The 15,077-nt window shown below is 41.0% G+C and overlaps 1 protein-coding gene across 3 annotated transcripts in view; it reads right to left on the bottom strand.

Annotated features, from left to right (window-relative positions):
• The window catches only part of LOC126335153 (uncharacterized), a 459,220-nt gene that overhangs the window by 45,521 nt on the left and 398,622 nt on the right, over nt 1-15,077 (bottom strand). For all 3 annotated transcript variants that reach the window (XM_049998126.1, XM_049998124.1, XM_049998125.1), the window contains one exon: nt 9,607-9,796. In XM_049998126.1, coding sequence (XP_049854083.1) covers nt 9,607-9,796 — 190 coding nt within the window. The remainder of the gene's footprint in view (nt 1-9,606; nt 9,797-15,077) is intronic.

The following is a 15,077-nucleotide window of genomic DNA, read 5'->3' as shown; positions in this document are numbered from 1 at the left end:
AGGCAATTCCCCCTCCAAAAATTCGCGGTAAGCGTGCCCAGTCAGCCTTGGAGGTAGAACATGAGGTCCGAGTAAGTCATTCCCCACAATACCACACCAAATGTTTATGGAGAATTGATGTTGATATCCACGCAAAATTCTCGCGCCAGGATTCTCGACAGCCCACTGGTGCATATTATGCGAATTGATTACACCCGCACGAGTAAACATGGCCTCATCTGTGAATAATATCCGCCGAATGAACATTGGATCATTCAAATGACGCTCTTGTAACCACTGGCAGAATTGCTGACTGCGAGGATAGTCTGCAGGTGTCAATTCGTGCACTTTGTGCAGGTGAAATGGATGCAACTGTTGTCTCCGAAGCAGCCGCCATACAGTAGATTGTGGAAGTCGTACATCTGCACTAATTTGTCTCGTACTGATGGCTGGATCTTGGTCTACCAGGTCCAAAACATGTTCCTCGACGTTCACTGCATGCTCAAGTGGTCGACCTGAATGTGGCCCAGGACGAATGCCATACTCCCGCATACGTCTGTCCACAGATACAAACGTCTGATGACTTGGTAACCGTCGTCTTGGAAACAGCTCACTGTACCTTCGTCTTGCTGCAAGTGCGTTTCCATCTGCTGCACCATACACAAGGTGCATATCAGCATACTCACTGTTTGAGTACATCATGTGCACGAAACCTGTAGCCTTCCGACGATGAATGAACGACAGGAAGTACGTTTCCGTTACCAACAACATCAGCGCCATCTTCTGTACAGTAGGAGTAAACAGTAATTGCAAACACAAACAAACACTATTCATGCAGTTTCGAATCAACTGTTGGGAGATACGTATGTGCATTACGTACCAGAATATGGCATCCTGCTGCTTGCACTGACGTCGTTTTGATACGGACATGACTTTCGTATTTTAACGATAACTCTGGAATTAAACGTTTATGGAAAAACATTTATAGAACATTTTTGTCTTATATTTACCTCACAAATACACCCTTAAAATATTTACATGCATTTCTGAATCACCCTGTATATATATATATATATATATATATATATATATATATATATATATATATATATATATATATATATATTTCTCTTGTCCTTCGGGAAGACAGGACGAGTTAGTCGTGAGGAGCCACTCAAAACGCACGGTCGAGTAACCGGGGCGGCTCTAAAAGAACGGTCGCGAGAGCACATTTCAAATGTTAAACAAGATATAAAGTGAAGTTATAAGTATAAGAACGCCACGTGTCGTGGGCAGTGTCTATCGTTATGTAATATCAGAAACGTTAATGTGTGTAAAGGGTCGAATATAACGGCGTCCAGAGCCGCCATATTGCAATCGCTGATTCTGTGACGTGTGTGACAAAGCAATTTCTGTATTAAAACAAGTATAGTACAAACGTTGTTGACAATTAATAACTGGCATCCCTAAACACTCCACTTCAGCAGGATCACCACCTACATCGAACCTGACGACTGAGCGCTACTATTGTGCTACGAGGGACTTAACCAAAGCAGCAAGACACCAGGTTAGTGATACCGCCTAGAGAAGCATTTCCTTCTCGCTACAATGCCACTGAGCGTGTTGTACGTGCATCGGATACTACAATACTGTTTTTCTCGGTCACAAGTAAACGATTAATACCCATTATATACATCGGACTACTATGCTTCACGAATTTTATGATGTTTAATTTTTATTCTTGTGGATCGATAAAGGGAAGAAAGATCGCTGACAAACACTAAATGCAACCATTGTATGAATCGCATACTAATGTAATACCGACCCGCAATAGTTCCCCTTTTATATATTATTTACTGCTTCCAGTTTTGAGCGATGGCTCATTCTCTAGTGGTACGCTACAGATAATTGGTTCTGAGTTATCTGTCACCGATAATATAACAACCACGTTCAAACATGACAAAGCAAAAGTAGATTACATTTCAAATATAACATTTAAGATTTTATAATATAGCGCTCGAAATCGGTAGCAGTACATAAAATGTAGAAAAAAAACAGGTTTGGTGCATCATTTTTTATTAGCATGCCATTCGTAGAATTTGTTGAGGCTACAGACCAGCATACACAAGGACTTCTCAATTGAACCATGTAATCAACCTTCGAAATATCTAAAGCCAGTGTTTATACAGAGTGCTCGGAAATTCCCCTTACACACTTCTAGAATCTGTAGAAAAGAGAGAGTACATAATATTTTGAAAAGGATCCCATGTCTGGAAATGTACTGTTTCCGTTCTACGTCGCTTTCGCTTCAGATGTTTAACTTACCCACTTCTGCTTCAGGAACAGAATTAGTAGTGACGCAGTAGAACTGTTAGGTAAATATTCGAAAGGAAACCTAACGAAACATCCGTTTATCACTTAAGCACACTTGTTTGTTTTAACACATAAACATTACGTGTCTACATTATTCCAAATCAAAAACGTACCAGCTTATTGTACATACTGTACATTCAGAACAATACTGATGCACTATAACAGCGGCTCGATGTGGAGACCATCAACGTTGTTACAGACATTGTAGTTACGAAGCATGTTCTGGTACTCACTCTTCATCCCACCTGGTGTCTCTTCAATTTTTAGAACAATGGCCAGAACTCGTCCCAGAAGGTCTTCCTTTGTCTCTACAGGAGTCTCGTAAAACGAACTTTGCATACGTTAAGTGACATCAGGTGCCCATCTGACGTAGTAGACGTCATCCTCTCTACCCTATTGCATACCAGCAAGAAGCAGCTCCGAGACTTCTGTCTTTTACTCAGCACACATGGCCGCGTAACACATCTGAACTGAAACCGTCACGTTTCCGTATATGGGTTTTGATTCTGGATATTATGTACTCACTCCCCTCCTCAAGCCTTAGAAGTTTGTAATGGGAATTTCCGAACACCCTGTCGAAATTTATAGTATTTAGTTTATACCTATTGATATAAAAAAGGAAGGTCTATTACGAAGAATAATTACAATAATTGCATTGAATACAACCTAATAAAATAATTATCAATCAGATACGCTTTTATATATTTTGTTTACTGCTGTCCGTTGCGAGCCATGGCTCTTCCTGAACCGGAACGTTGTAAGATCTTAAACGTCACTTTTCAAATGCAGTAAAATTGGGCAAGTTTGTGCACTTTTAGTAACATAACTTTATATAAATATGTATTACATCATTTATTTTACACACTGTAAGGAGTGTGTCAGAACTCTCCATTACATTGATTAAATATTACATTGAGTATCGAAAACATTATAGCCAACTTGCGTAAGATTTTGCGATTTTCTATCTAATGGAAATAAGTAAGCATTTAGATATCGATTGTAATCTGAGGGCGAAACATGGGAGGATGACTCTAAACATTGTTGTGACACGAGGTATGACTGCGAGAGTAAAATTTCAGTAGCGTTGGTCGAGAGATCAGAGACAGAAGACGTGTCACGCTGCCCTCAGATCGGTGATGGCAGATCTTTGCACATTCAAGACATAATTTAATTTATATGGCAAGGAGAGATTTAGATGGCTTAGCTATTCTTGAAGATGGAATTCAAGGTAAAATTCGCAAGCATAGAGTAAGGCCCCATTGCAGGGTTACGCTCGAAATTGTTACCCCGAGTTTGCAATAATCAAGCCTAAGTTCATCTCTAAAAATGGACTCGATAAGCAACCTAAGGTGTCAGTAATCTGAATCTAACCTGCATAACGCTATGTGCGTGTTGTGGGAGTGTCATTTTCACTGTCATTTAAGCCCTCAACAGACCGTTACATGGAAAAATTAAAGCTAACCTTCGGATAAGAGATCTGACTGCGTATTTGAATGTGAAAAACTGCAGGAACAAATGAACCTGTAGCAATGAATACCTGAGGTAGCTGACTGCGTATTTGAATAAGAATCTACAAGTTATACAGAATCTGGCTTGTGCAACGGAATTCAGTGGATTAGCGTATATGATATGTTGTGGCGTGTCATTGTCACTGTTTAGGCCTTAAGTTTTGCACTCACCTCTTTAGATGACTGTCTTTTTCCACGTGGTTTACAGCAGTTCGCAGCAGCAATGGCTAAAGGTTATTTTTACTACGAATGAATTAAATGAAAAGGAGTTTTCTTGGGTCCTTTTAACTACTAAATAACTTGTACGAAGTAATTTCATAAATTAAGTCTACTTGAAAACTTCAGAAACCATTATGACCAGTAATAGTTTGACAAGCATTAATATTGGCGAAATGCACGATTTTCTAAGTATCAATAATGGCTTAGCGCCAGTCAGGTTAGTATCCCGCCGCTGTCTAGGGCGTCTCCAGACACTTTTTAGGCCTAGAATGAAACTGAGCAGTAGAATTGTCTTCAGTAATGACCCACCAGACTGGAGTGATTCCATGTCTCAAACACACAGAGTTGTCCTCTACCAAAACTACAGTTCGGCGGTTTTGGTATGGTACATAAATGGCGTAGTAAATGATACGGTTACCAATGGTACTGGATGACATTGGTAGGGAAAGAAACATGCATGAATGTGTGAGAGAGAAACTGGGAACTGACGACTTCTGTTTTTTTGTTTTGTTTTTTGTTTTGATATAATTAGAACCGCACATCGTTCAGTGTTAGACTATTGTGTATTTTATATCCTTAAAAAATATAAAAATTTTTTAAAGAAAAGAAATTAGACGATCGCGTAATTTCTGCGCTTTTACGTAACCAAAGAAATAAATTATAATTCAAGTACAGTTTACATGCGAAACATAAGAAGTCTATGTAATTATTATTATTATGTTATAATTAATAGAACGTTTTTCGTGATGTTTAAAGGCAATGGAATCCGGTTATTATTGATAAGTGCAAAAGTTGTTTATGAACAACAGAAGCAAGTTGTATATAAAGTTGTCAAAGTACTGAAGCAATGTTCGGAACGTTTTTGTTTAATCTGAAATTTTTTTCTTTAATTTTACCTTCAGTTTGAGGAAATTGTTCTTTATAGCGCTGTATGATAAGTGTGTATCGATTTTTTAAAAAAATTTACTACATCATTCCTTTGTTTTACATTATAGATCAACAACTCTCGAACGAGACCCGAATTAACATTTACAATTTCAATTTTCCTATAAATACCGTTTATTTTTAAGTGGACATGAGGATAGCTATTTTGCACGAAGGTGTTCTGTAGGTTATGAGGCCCTCTACATATCCTTACTCAGTTGCTAGACCGTTCACTGGTTCCGGTTTCTAGGGCAATATACTATGACACTGATCGCATAACCAAACAAAGTGAACGAAATGAGGTAACGTCCATAGGATGTAACTCACCGAAAGTACAGGTAACACGTTTATGATCGTTACTGACCAAGACTGCTAGGAAAAGTACCGTAGTCTATGCTTACCTAGGACAGTCTACGGTAGCCTACGGTAGTTTTACAGCTATACATACACAACTTGTCACTTACGCGGCCGCGCCGTGTAGCTGCGCGGTCTTGGTCGCCTTGTCACGGTCCGCGTCAGAGGTTCGAGTCCTCCCTCTGGCATGGGTGTGTGTGTTGTCCTCAGCATAAGTTAGATTAAGTAGTGTGTCAGCTTAGCCCCTTCACTGCTCCAGACGTAAATATACGCTAATCGTTTCAGTGCTCCAGACGTATATACACTATTTGCTACAGTCGTATAGTTACGTGTAACGCCGACAATCGGCCAGCGAGTCGGAGGTAATTGTTGCGCAAGTATGCAGTTTAATTGTTGGAATACTAGGAAATACCTGAACGATTATTGAATGCTGAATTCTCTTTCTGCTGAGTTCATGCGTATCGCTATGTTACCTAGTTTGTGTGCGGCCGTTTCCGCGTTACCGAATAAAATGACGCGACGTTACCGTCCGTTTACAGACGATGAGCTGCTGAGTACTCTAAACCAAAGTGACGACGAGGACATCGTGCCCAATCCAGCTGATTATTGGAGGACAGATAATGACGACGATAAAAAATATTTGTGAACCAACAGACGTTGCACCAGTAAATGCAGATCCAGATTTTGATGATATCGTCAATTCTTTCACCGATTCCGAAGAAGAGCCATAGTGTATGCTTGAAAAATCCTCTAATAGACACAAAACAGTTGATTTTAGATGGAAAGACTCTGTTTTGGACCCTCAAGTGTATAATTTCGATAACAGGGGTTCCAGTTCCAAATCGTCAGTTTAGATGATTTATATACTCTACACGACTGCTTCCAAGATTTTTTTAGTCAAGAAATTGTGAGCTACATAGCTGAGCAATGTAATTTATATTATGAACACCTTTGAAATGACGCCAGTGAAAAATCAGGACTGCGGCATTGGAAAAACACAAACTGTGACGAAGTTTACTGTTTCCTTGCTGTAAATTTTCTGATGGCTCAAGTGATAAAAAATGAAATAAACAGTTATTGGACCAATGATCAGTTACTGTGTACTCCAGTGTTGGCGTAAATCATTCCGAAAGATAGATATCTTCTGTTACTTAGAATGTTACATTTTGCTGATAACAGTGAGGACCCTGGAGATGACAAAATCTGGAAATTACGTCGAATTGTGGCTCACTTAAGAAAAGTATTGCCAGGTGTTTTCTATCGTTTTAAAAATTGGTGCATTGACGAAAGTTTAGTTCTCTTCAAAGGTCGTGTCTTCTTCAAGCAGTACATTCCACCCAAACGCCACTGATTTGGTGTAAACTTTTTTGTGTTATGTGATTGTGAAACTGGTTATATTCTTGACTTAATTATTTATGTGGGTGCAGCAACAGACGTGAAAAAAGAATCTGACTTTGGTGTAAATGTTGGAATACCTGGAAGCATTGTTCTCACTTTACTTGGACGTTACCTTGGTAAAGGTCACATATTATATGTTGACAATTGGTACACTAGCCCGACGTTATTTTTTTATTTGCATGACAGAGTGACTAATGCCTGTGGAACTGTGAGAAAAAACCGCAAAGGCATGCCTGCTTTAACAAAAAAAACTTAGAAAAGGCGAGATCGAGATTATGTCAACAGATAAACTCCTTGCTCTGAAGTGGCAGCACAAGCGGGAAGTGAGGATGCTTTCAACTCTTCATAAAGTGAAATTACAGCGACTGACAAAATTGACAGAACCACGAATAAACGAAAAACAAAACCAGCTTGCATCGTAAGCTACACTGAAGATATGGGGGCCGTCGACAGGAGCGATATGATGCTAAGTTCAGTCAAATGTGTAGGAAAAACTGTAAAATGGTATAAAAACGTATTTTTTCATTTGGTGGATCTGTCTCTGCTCAATGCGCATGGATTATATAAAACTCAAACGGGACGAAATATTTCAGTATCTGATTTTCAACAGAAACTTGTCAAGGAGGTCCTAGAGATTCTCCACCAAGTGCAAACAGAGGGACGTCGTGGGCCGGCCGGGGTGGCCGAACGGTCCTAGGCGCTTCAGTCCGGAACCGCGCGACCGCTACGATCGCAGCTTCGAACCCTGCCTCGGGCATGGATGTGTGTGATGTCCTTAGGTTTGTTAGGTTTAAGTAGTTCTAAGTTCTAGCGGACTGATGACCTCAGATGATAAGTGCCATAGTGCTCAGAGCCATTTAAACCATTTTTGGACGTCGTGGAAGAAGATCGGCTGATGGTGACAATCCCTTACGCCTAACCGAGCGCCACTTTATGTCGTTTCTTCAAAGAAGAAGACCGGCCAGGGAAGGTATATTGTATGTACAAAACATGATAAACGAAGTGACACAAGATAGACTTGTGTAAAATGTAATGTGCCTTTATGTTTGAATTTTTGTTTGGAGAGATATCACACTTCGAAGTACGAGGGTCGGTCAAAAAGTAATGCCTCCCATTTTTTTTCTACTTAAAAAAATTAAGTTAAGTGAAAAATTTGAATTTGGCGCCATTCCTCAAACCTTCTTCTGCAATCCACTGCAGTAGTAACTTTCTGTGTCAACAGGTGGCAGCACAGCAGAAGTTTGTAAGATGGCCGACATCGATGTTCGTTTGAGACAGCGTTGTGTGATTGAATTCTTGAATGCAGAAGGTGAAACGCCCATACGCATTCATGAAAGACTGAAGAAGGTGTATGGTGTTGTGACAGTGGATGTCAGCACTGTTAGACGATGGGTTCGTCGTTGTAAGGAAGCTGAAGGGCAAACACCGTTGACTGACGAAAAGCGGAGCGGCAGGCCGGTGAGTGCAGTGACTCCACACAACATTCAGCAAGTTGATGACATCATTCGTGGTGACCGTCGGGTGACTGCAGATGAAGTGTGTCGCATTATTTCTCTTAGTAAAGGCAGTGTGATCACGATTATTAAACAATTGGGGTACTCAAAAGTTTGTGCACGGTGGGTTCCAAGAATGTTAACCGATCAGAATAAAGAGGCAAGGAAAACAATAGCCTCCCAACACTTGCAGCGCTTCCGTTTGGAGGGAGATGAGTTTCTGAAAAAAATTGTGACCGGGGACGAAACATGGGTGCATTTTTTTGAACCCGAATCAAAGAGGCAGTCAATGGAGTGGCGTCACACAAGTTCGCCGAGGAAGAAAAAATTCAAAACTGTGCGATCGGCAGGGAAAGTTATGGCAACAGTTTTCTGGGATACAGAGGGTGTGATTCTGGTTGATTTTTTGGAGCAGGGATGCACAATAAATTCTGTTCAATACGTCACAACCCTCAAAAAACTTAAAGCACGTCTTCAGCGAGTTCACCCAACAAAATCAATGGCAGATGTTCTTCTTTTGGATGACAATGCAAGACCACACACCAGTCGTCACACCTCTGACGAGATTGTCAAAATTGGATGGGAAGTTTTGCCTCATCCCCCATACAGCCCTGACCTGGCACCATCAGACTTCCATCTGTTCGGGCCACTAAAAGAAGCTCATTGTGGGATTCATTTTGAAGATGAGGAGGCCGTCAAAACATCCGTGCGTCAATGGCTTAGGAAGCAGAGCTGTGATTTTTACCGTGCTGGGATACATGCCCTTGTTCAAAGATGGACCAAAACTGTAGAGATGGGCGGAGATTACATTGAAAAATGACAAAATGATCCTCAATGTTGTGGTTTTCAACCTATGTAATTGCATTTAAATTTCCTGACAATTAAACGTAGAAAAAAAATAGGAGGCATTACTTTTTGACTGACCCTCGTAATTTTTTTCTCCCAATAAAGTACATTTTTTGAACGAAATAAGAAGGAAACGATTTACACCGACAATACTGGATTTTGCGTCTCATTTTTATCTCAATAATAACGGTAGACTGCTACAGTCGTTTATTTACGAACCGGGTGAAAATAACGTGCACAGGGCGGGAGCCGCTGAGAGTAAATGGGCAGTGAAAGGGTTAGGGACCGATGACCACAGCAGTTTGGTCCAACAGGACCTTACCACACATTTCCAAAATTTCACTTGCGCGACTTAGGTCGGTGGTGGAAGGTCACGTGACAGCCTGGCACCAGCTCTACGCCACCTGCTGCGCCCCAAAGCGACTAGCACGCCTTCAGCTGGCGGACGCAATGTTGTGTCCGGTGCTCGCTTAATGCACTCGACGGTGCCAGCTGGAGCGGCGCCTACTCACAGCCCCTGGTGGCGACGGCGATGGTCTGCCCGCGCGCCTTGGCGGCGGCGCCCTGCGGGGCGGCGGGCCGCACCTCAAACGTGTAGTTGGTGTCCATGCGGAGGCCGCTCACCACCGAGGAGAAGAGCCGCACCCGTCCGCCGCCAGGGCCGCCCTGCACCGCCTCCCGGCCGCCGCCGCCGTCCACCGCCTGCGGAGCAGCCAACGCGTTTGTATCCAGCACGGCACTTGTGCCGCCAACTGCAGTCCTTATCACACAGGCACGGCAGTAGGCTTCCACAGAATTCAGAGACACGCTCCTAGCATTCTATAGGCCAGTATAGCCCGCACGAAAATGTAACAGGACTACGCGGGGAATTTAAATGGGAATCATGGAAAAAAGACGATATTGTAAGCACTCTACTTCATCGTTGGCTGACTGATATAATAACCGATTTTCGTGGTTCTACTGAAAATAAAAGTCACTTTTGGAAAGTTATTTTTATTTAAAAATTTAATTTTTAAATAAAAATAATTTTCCATCCACAATGTGATTTTAAAACAATCTGCTTTCATAATGACGATGATTTTTTAAATTTATATAAAAAGTTCACATGTCTCAACGGGACGAATGAGATGTGTGTATCATCACGTCGTTAAATACGATAAAAAATTGTTAGTCTGCACACTGAAAAAAAAAAAAACAACACGTAATGTGTTTCATGGCATTTTGACCTGCTATGTTGTGGCATACATTGTATAATTACCACTATTTATGTATTTGACTTCTTGGTTTCAATGTAATATTTTACGTAAATTAAGAACTTTATATCTCTGATTGTGTTATAACAAATTCTGTTATATTTGATGTCATGTTATTTGTATGTTTTTCTGTTTTACTAGTCCTCTAATCTGACATCATATAATTTTACCTGTTGATTTTTATTCTTACTTGTTTTTTAAGTTGTTTGAAAATAACATGCTAGCGTATGTTGGCAAGATGTGCATTTCCCCCTTTCTTTTTTGCTATGCGTTTTTTGATGTACAGTTTTAAAATTGAAATATTCAAATAAAAATTTGCATCTGTACTTTGGTTTTTTGTGGTAATCTCTTGCCAAATAAAGTACTGTTAAGTCTTCACGTGACACACGTCACATAGAGGGCGTTCCAGGGCCATGTCAAACCGAGGTCTGCTGTATAGGTGAATGTAAACAGCAGCTTCAGTTATTGTGATCGTTTCTCAGTTGTGGTTACTGATAATAACTCGATACCAGTGCCTATGACTTTAATTTGTACACCACAGGTATGTTCTTTCCAACACTTGGTTTATACTCGGGTGTATTTGTGGTTTTTCTTTTTTATTCAGTCATCGCTATGTGAAATTTTTAACTTCCAGCACTGAAGATGACCACTGTGTGATTGAAAATCGATCTTGCTATTGATAAACCATCAATATTACGGCCAACGCTGACCTTCCTTCTAATTTAACATATATGGTCGTTGTGCACACAGCACTCCATGGAGTCGCCAAACAACTTTGACTATGTTATTGACGTTGTTCTCGCGAAGCAGTCTAGAACCGCTGAAACGATTTCAACCAAACTTGGTCTGTGTGGGGTAAGAACCACCAAGCTATCTAAGCGGTGGGGGTTGATTTTATTGATGCAGTATTTCAGAACGAGAGCTCTTACTGAAGTGAAAAAAAATTTATACATAATTTAAAACCTTCACGAATTTTTTTCTCGCTGAACCCTCCACCCATCCATGATGAAAGGGAAAAAATTTATCCCACACTACATTTTCGCTGTTCATGCAGTCAAACTGTAGCATCAGGTATTACGTCATGTTTAAATGTATTAATTCCTTGCTACCCACTCTATTCGCAACGCGTTTAACAGGTAGCATCCACATACGTCGCTCAATGTACCTGCAAAGTTGTATCACTGTTCAAGATATATAAGGAAAGGAGGAGATGGACAGAAAGAGGGGAAGGAAGAGGTGGATAAAGAGGAGGGATGGGGAAGATGGAGAGAGAGAGGGAAAGGAGGAAATGGACAGAGAGAGGGTAAGGAAGCGATGGACAGAGAGAGGGGAAAGAGGAGATGGACAGAGAAAGGGAAGAGGAAGAGCTGCACAGAGTGAGAGGCAGGAGGAGGCGGACAAAGAGAGTGGGGGGGGGGGGGGGGTGTTCCAAGATTCGTCTCATATATTTATCTGCTCTTGGAAGTCATTCTCTTTGACATCGACAACTGCTATCTGTCTGCCAAAGTACTAAGCCTCTCGGAAGGAAATGACTAGTTTTATCCTCAATATTCACTTTCAGACTTTTACACCCGTATGTTTCATATATCCCTTTCCTATTATTAATCTGCAGTGTTTGATTGAAATGAGTGAGTGTTAGTTTTCGTAAGGGAAACCAGTATCTGTTGTATGGACAATGAGGAAGTGCTACGGCGTGCGGCTGACGTTCGGCTGAAATCTAACAGCTCACACAACGTCCGTCCATTCGTCTGAAACCCTCGCTTGCTGTATGGTGCGATCTTTCTCTTTCCCGCCAAATTTACGAAAACACTGTTATGCATTTGATCACAGCTATTTATTTATGACAAGCAAGACTGTAAATACGACTGCTGCTCTTTTCATCTTTCGTTTTCTAATCAAACTGAAGTCACGGAATAAAAGAAACACCAATTACTGCAGAAAATGCTTTTCTGTTACATGAACAAGAAAGTCCCAGAATCTGTTGCTTACGAGAAGATGAAAAATAAAGTTAGCATCTACCAAGACGCAAATCTTCTTCTACATTGCAACAGCACATGTCTACCTGCTAAGCTGAGTGGTGACGCGTTTGCCTGGCATGCAGTGGGCCTAGGTTTGTTTCTCGGTCGGGTTTGAGATTTTCTCCGCTCGTGGACGGGGTGTCGTGTTCTCCTCATCGTCCTTTCATTATCTTCATCGACACGCAAGTCGCCCATTGTGGCGTCATCTGAAATAAGACTTGCAACCCGGCAGCCGAACTCTCCCGTAAGGGGCGTCCCGGCCAGCAATGCCACACGATCATTTCATTTCATTTTCGAACCATATGATGACAGCAATCACATTCTATTTTTAACATTTTTCTCGTGCACACTAGACTCTCCTGAGGACTTTTCCAGCCGATGTGTAATTAACTGACATTTAATTACACCTAGAGTGACGTGCCTTTGATAAATTTTCAATGCGCCGTTGCCTTGAAATGGCATACTGTCATAATTCGCAAGTTATAATACGGAAACAAGGAAGAACGATGAAATCAATATGTCGTCTCAAAGTAGCTAACCAGGGACATCACGTCACCGATTTCCGATTTCAGCTGAACACCAGCTCAACCCGTGGCACTTCCCGACTTCAGTCAATTTTGTTATATGCTAGGGCAGTTGTACTAATAGAGGTAATTTCAGTCGAAAGACAGAGAGCTTTAAATTGCCGCAGGTTAGGTGCCCGAGCAGGTATACCGTTAAGCTGCAGGCGGTACGCTGGTCATCTTTGACTATCCCCTGGCCACTGAAAAGCGGAAGACACACTCTGTTTGCCAGGTACCTGACTCGGCCTCTGTAACTAGGTAAGAGCAGGTGTCCTCTGTCTTTACTCCAGTCTTTTTCAAGTTACTGAAATGTGATTAGTGTGTAACATTTAACCATCTCTGCTTCAGCCTTTCTGGACTTTTGGGAAAGCTACGTTAGTTTTGGTAGGAGGTGTATTCGAGATGGATTTACTCTTTCTTGTACTCTTGGTGCGGAGTATTTTGTGTGTGCGTGAATTGCCCACAGTGTCTGATGTTCTATAATATAAAGAAACTTCACTCTCCCATACAGCTGGTAAGGAGAAATGTGTAAATAAAATTCGCGGAACGTAACAGCGAGAAGAACAGAGCTGAATTCTATATTTTGCATAAGTCTGAGGACTATAAAGTAGATGTCTTTGTTAAGCCACCTTGAATGGCGGGTTATGCTAGGATTTACGTCTTATCATTATTTAACTTTCAGTAAAAGCTTGCGCCTTGCATTCTTGAGTGATGCCCACTAAAGTACTGAAGATTCAAAATTTCAAGTGATTTTTCTTTCAGTTTTCTTTCTGTAAATCATGGTCTGTTCAACACGTGTTGCTCCGAGTACAGTGTAGTGAATTTCCTTAATGATCATCAGATTGACTTCGATTTGAACAGCAGAATGCATGCTTATATGGTAGCATATTTTTCATTAATCTGGAATAGTGTAAGTAACAGATTTTTGCACTTTGTGGGGTTGGCCAAATTGAATTTTTTCTTTCATAATTTTCCAGTAAACATAACTTTAGCCTTCGTGGTTATATATGTGCACAGTATTGCATTACAGCTGAATTTTATCGAGTAAGAGATGGGGTTTCTTTGTATGTATAGTAGTATGCTCTAACACGTGTTATACGTTGAAATTCAGATCTCTGTTGTTAGTTGGTCAGACTTAAATTTGTGAAGCACAGCGAGTACCTATGTATGCGAATTATTTTTATTTTCGTTCACTATATAGAATTTAATGGATTTTTCTTGGTTTGCGACCTGCTCACGGTTGAGTTGAGATTCTCTCTGATGATTAAGCAGTGGGCTTCCTACCAGTATCGGTGGTGAAAAACAATGTCTAAGTTATTTCTATTTCTATTCGCGTGTTATTTCGTTATCCTGGCAAGACTCTATCGCTACTCAGTTTGGTGCACTGGTAAATTTAATTTAACTCTTGTATGAATAGTGTTTATTTTTGTAACTGCACTTTTCCTGTCTACCCTTTGCCCACGGCCGGCCTAGGTGGCCGAGCGGTTCCAGGCGCTACAGTCTGGAACCGCGCGACCGCTATGGTCGCAGGTTCGAATCCTGCCTCGGGCATGGATGTGTGTTATGTCCTTGGGTTAGTTAGGTTTAAGTAGTTCTAAGTTCTAGGGGACTGATGACCATGGAAATTAAGTCCCATAGTGCTCAGAGCCATTTGAACCATTTGTCCACGCATAAGTTGTTTGATTAACAAATCATTTAGACGGAATGCTTATGGGATTACGATTTGTGTCCTACACTCCCATATCCATCCTTAATGCATTTGTGAAGGAATAAGATCAAATGTTTATTAGTGTAGTTAGCTATGACATTCTGATTATTTCGTTGAAGGAACTGAAGGAAGTAAAGTTATCCGTTGCATTTAACTAGATCCATTGTCAGATTGAGGACGTATATAGGTGAGTAAATCAGTTAAAAATTTAAAGAGACTGAATAAAGTAAAGTACCAACTTGATTTATCACAAGACTGGAAAATTAAGTAGTCACTTTTGTCAAGATTATAGTTTTTCATATGACGGCAGCCGTTCAGTATCTGACATCTGACAATTTCGTGTTTTGGTTAGCAAGTACCTTTCAGTTTTTTTTTGGGGGGGGGGGGGCAGGGGTGCGCATGGCGAACATGGAGTTTGGGGCATCACTACCGAATTGTTTC

The sequence above is a fragment of the Schistocerca gregaria genome, chromosome 2, assembly GCF_023897955.1.
Source record: "Schistocerca gregaria isolate iqSchGreg1 chromosome 2, iqSchGreg1.2, whole genome shotgun sequence".
Taxonomy (NCBI): domain Eukaryota; kingdom Metazoa; phylum Arthropoda; class Insecta; order Orthoptera; family Acrididae; genus Schistocerca; species Schistocerca gregaria.
Note: the sequence above shows the minus strand (reverse complement) of the source record. Positions and strands in the feature narration are given on the sequence as shown.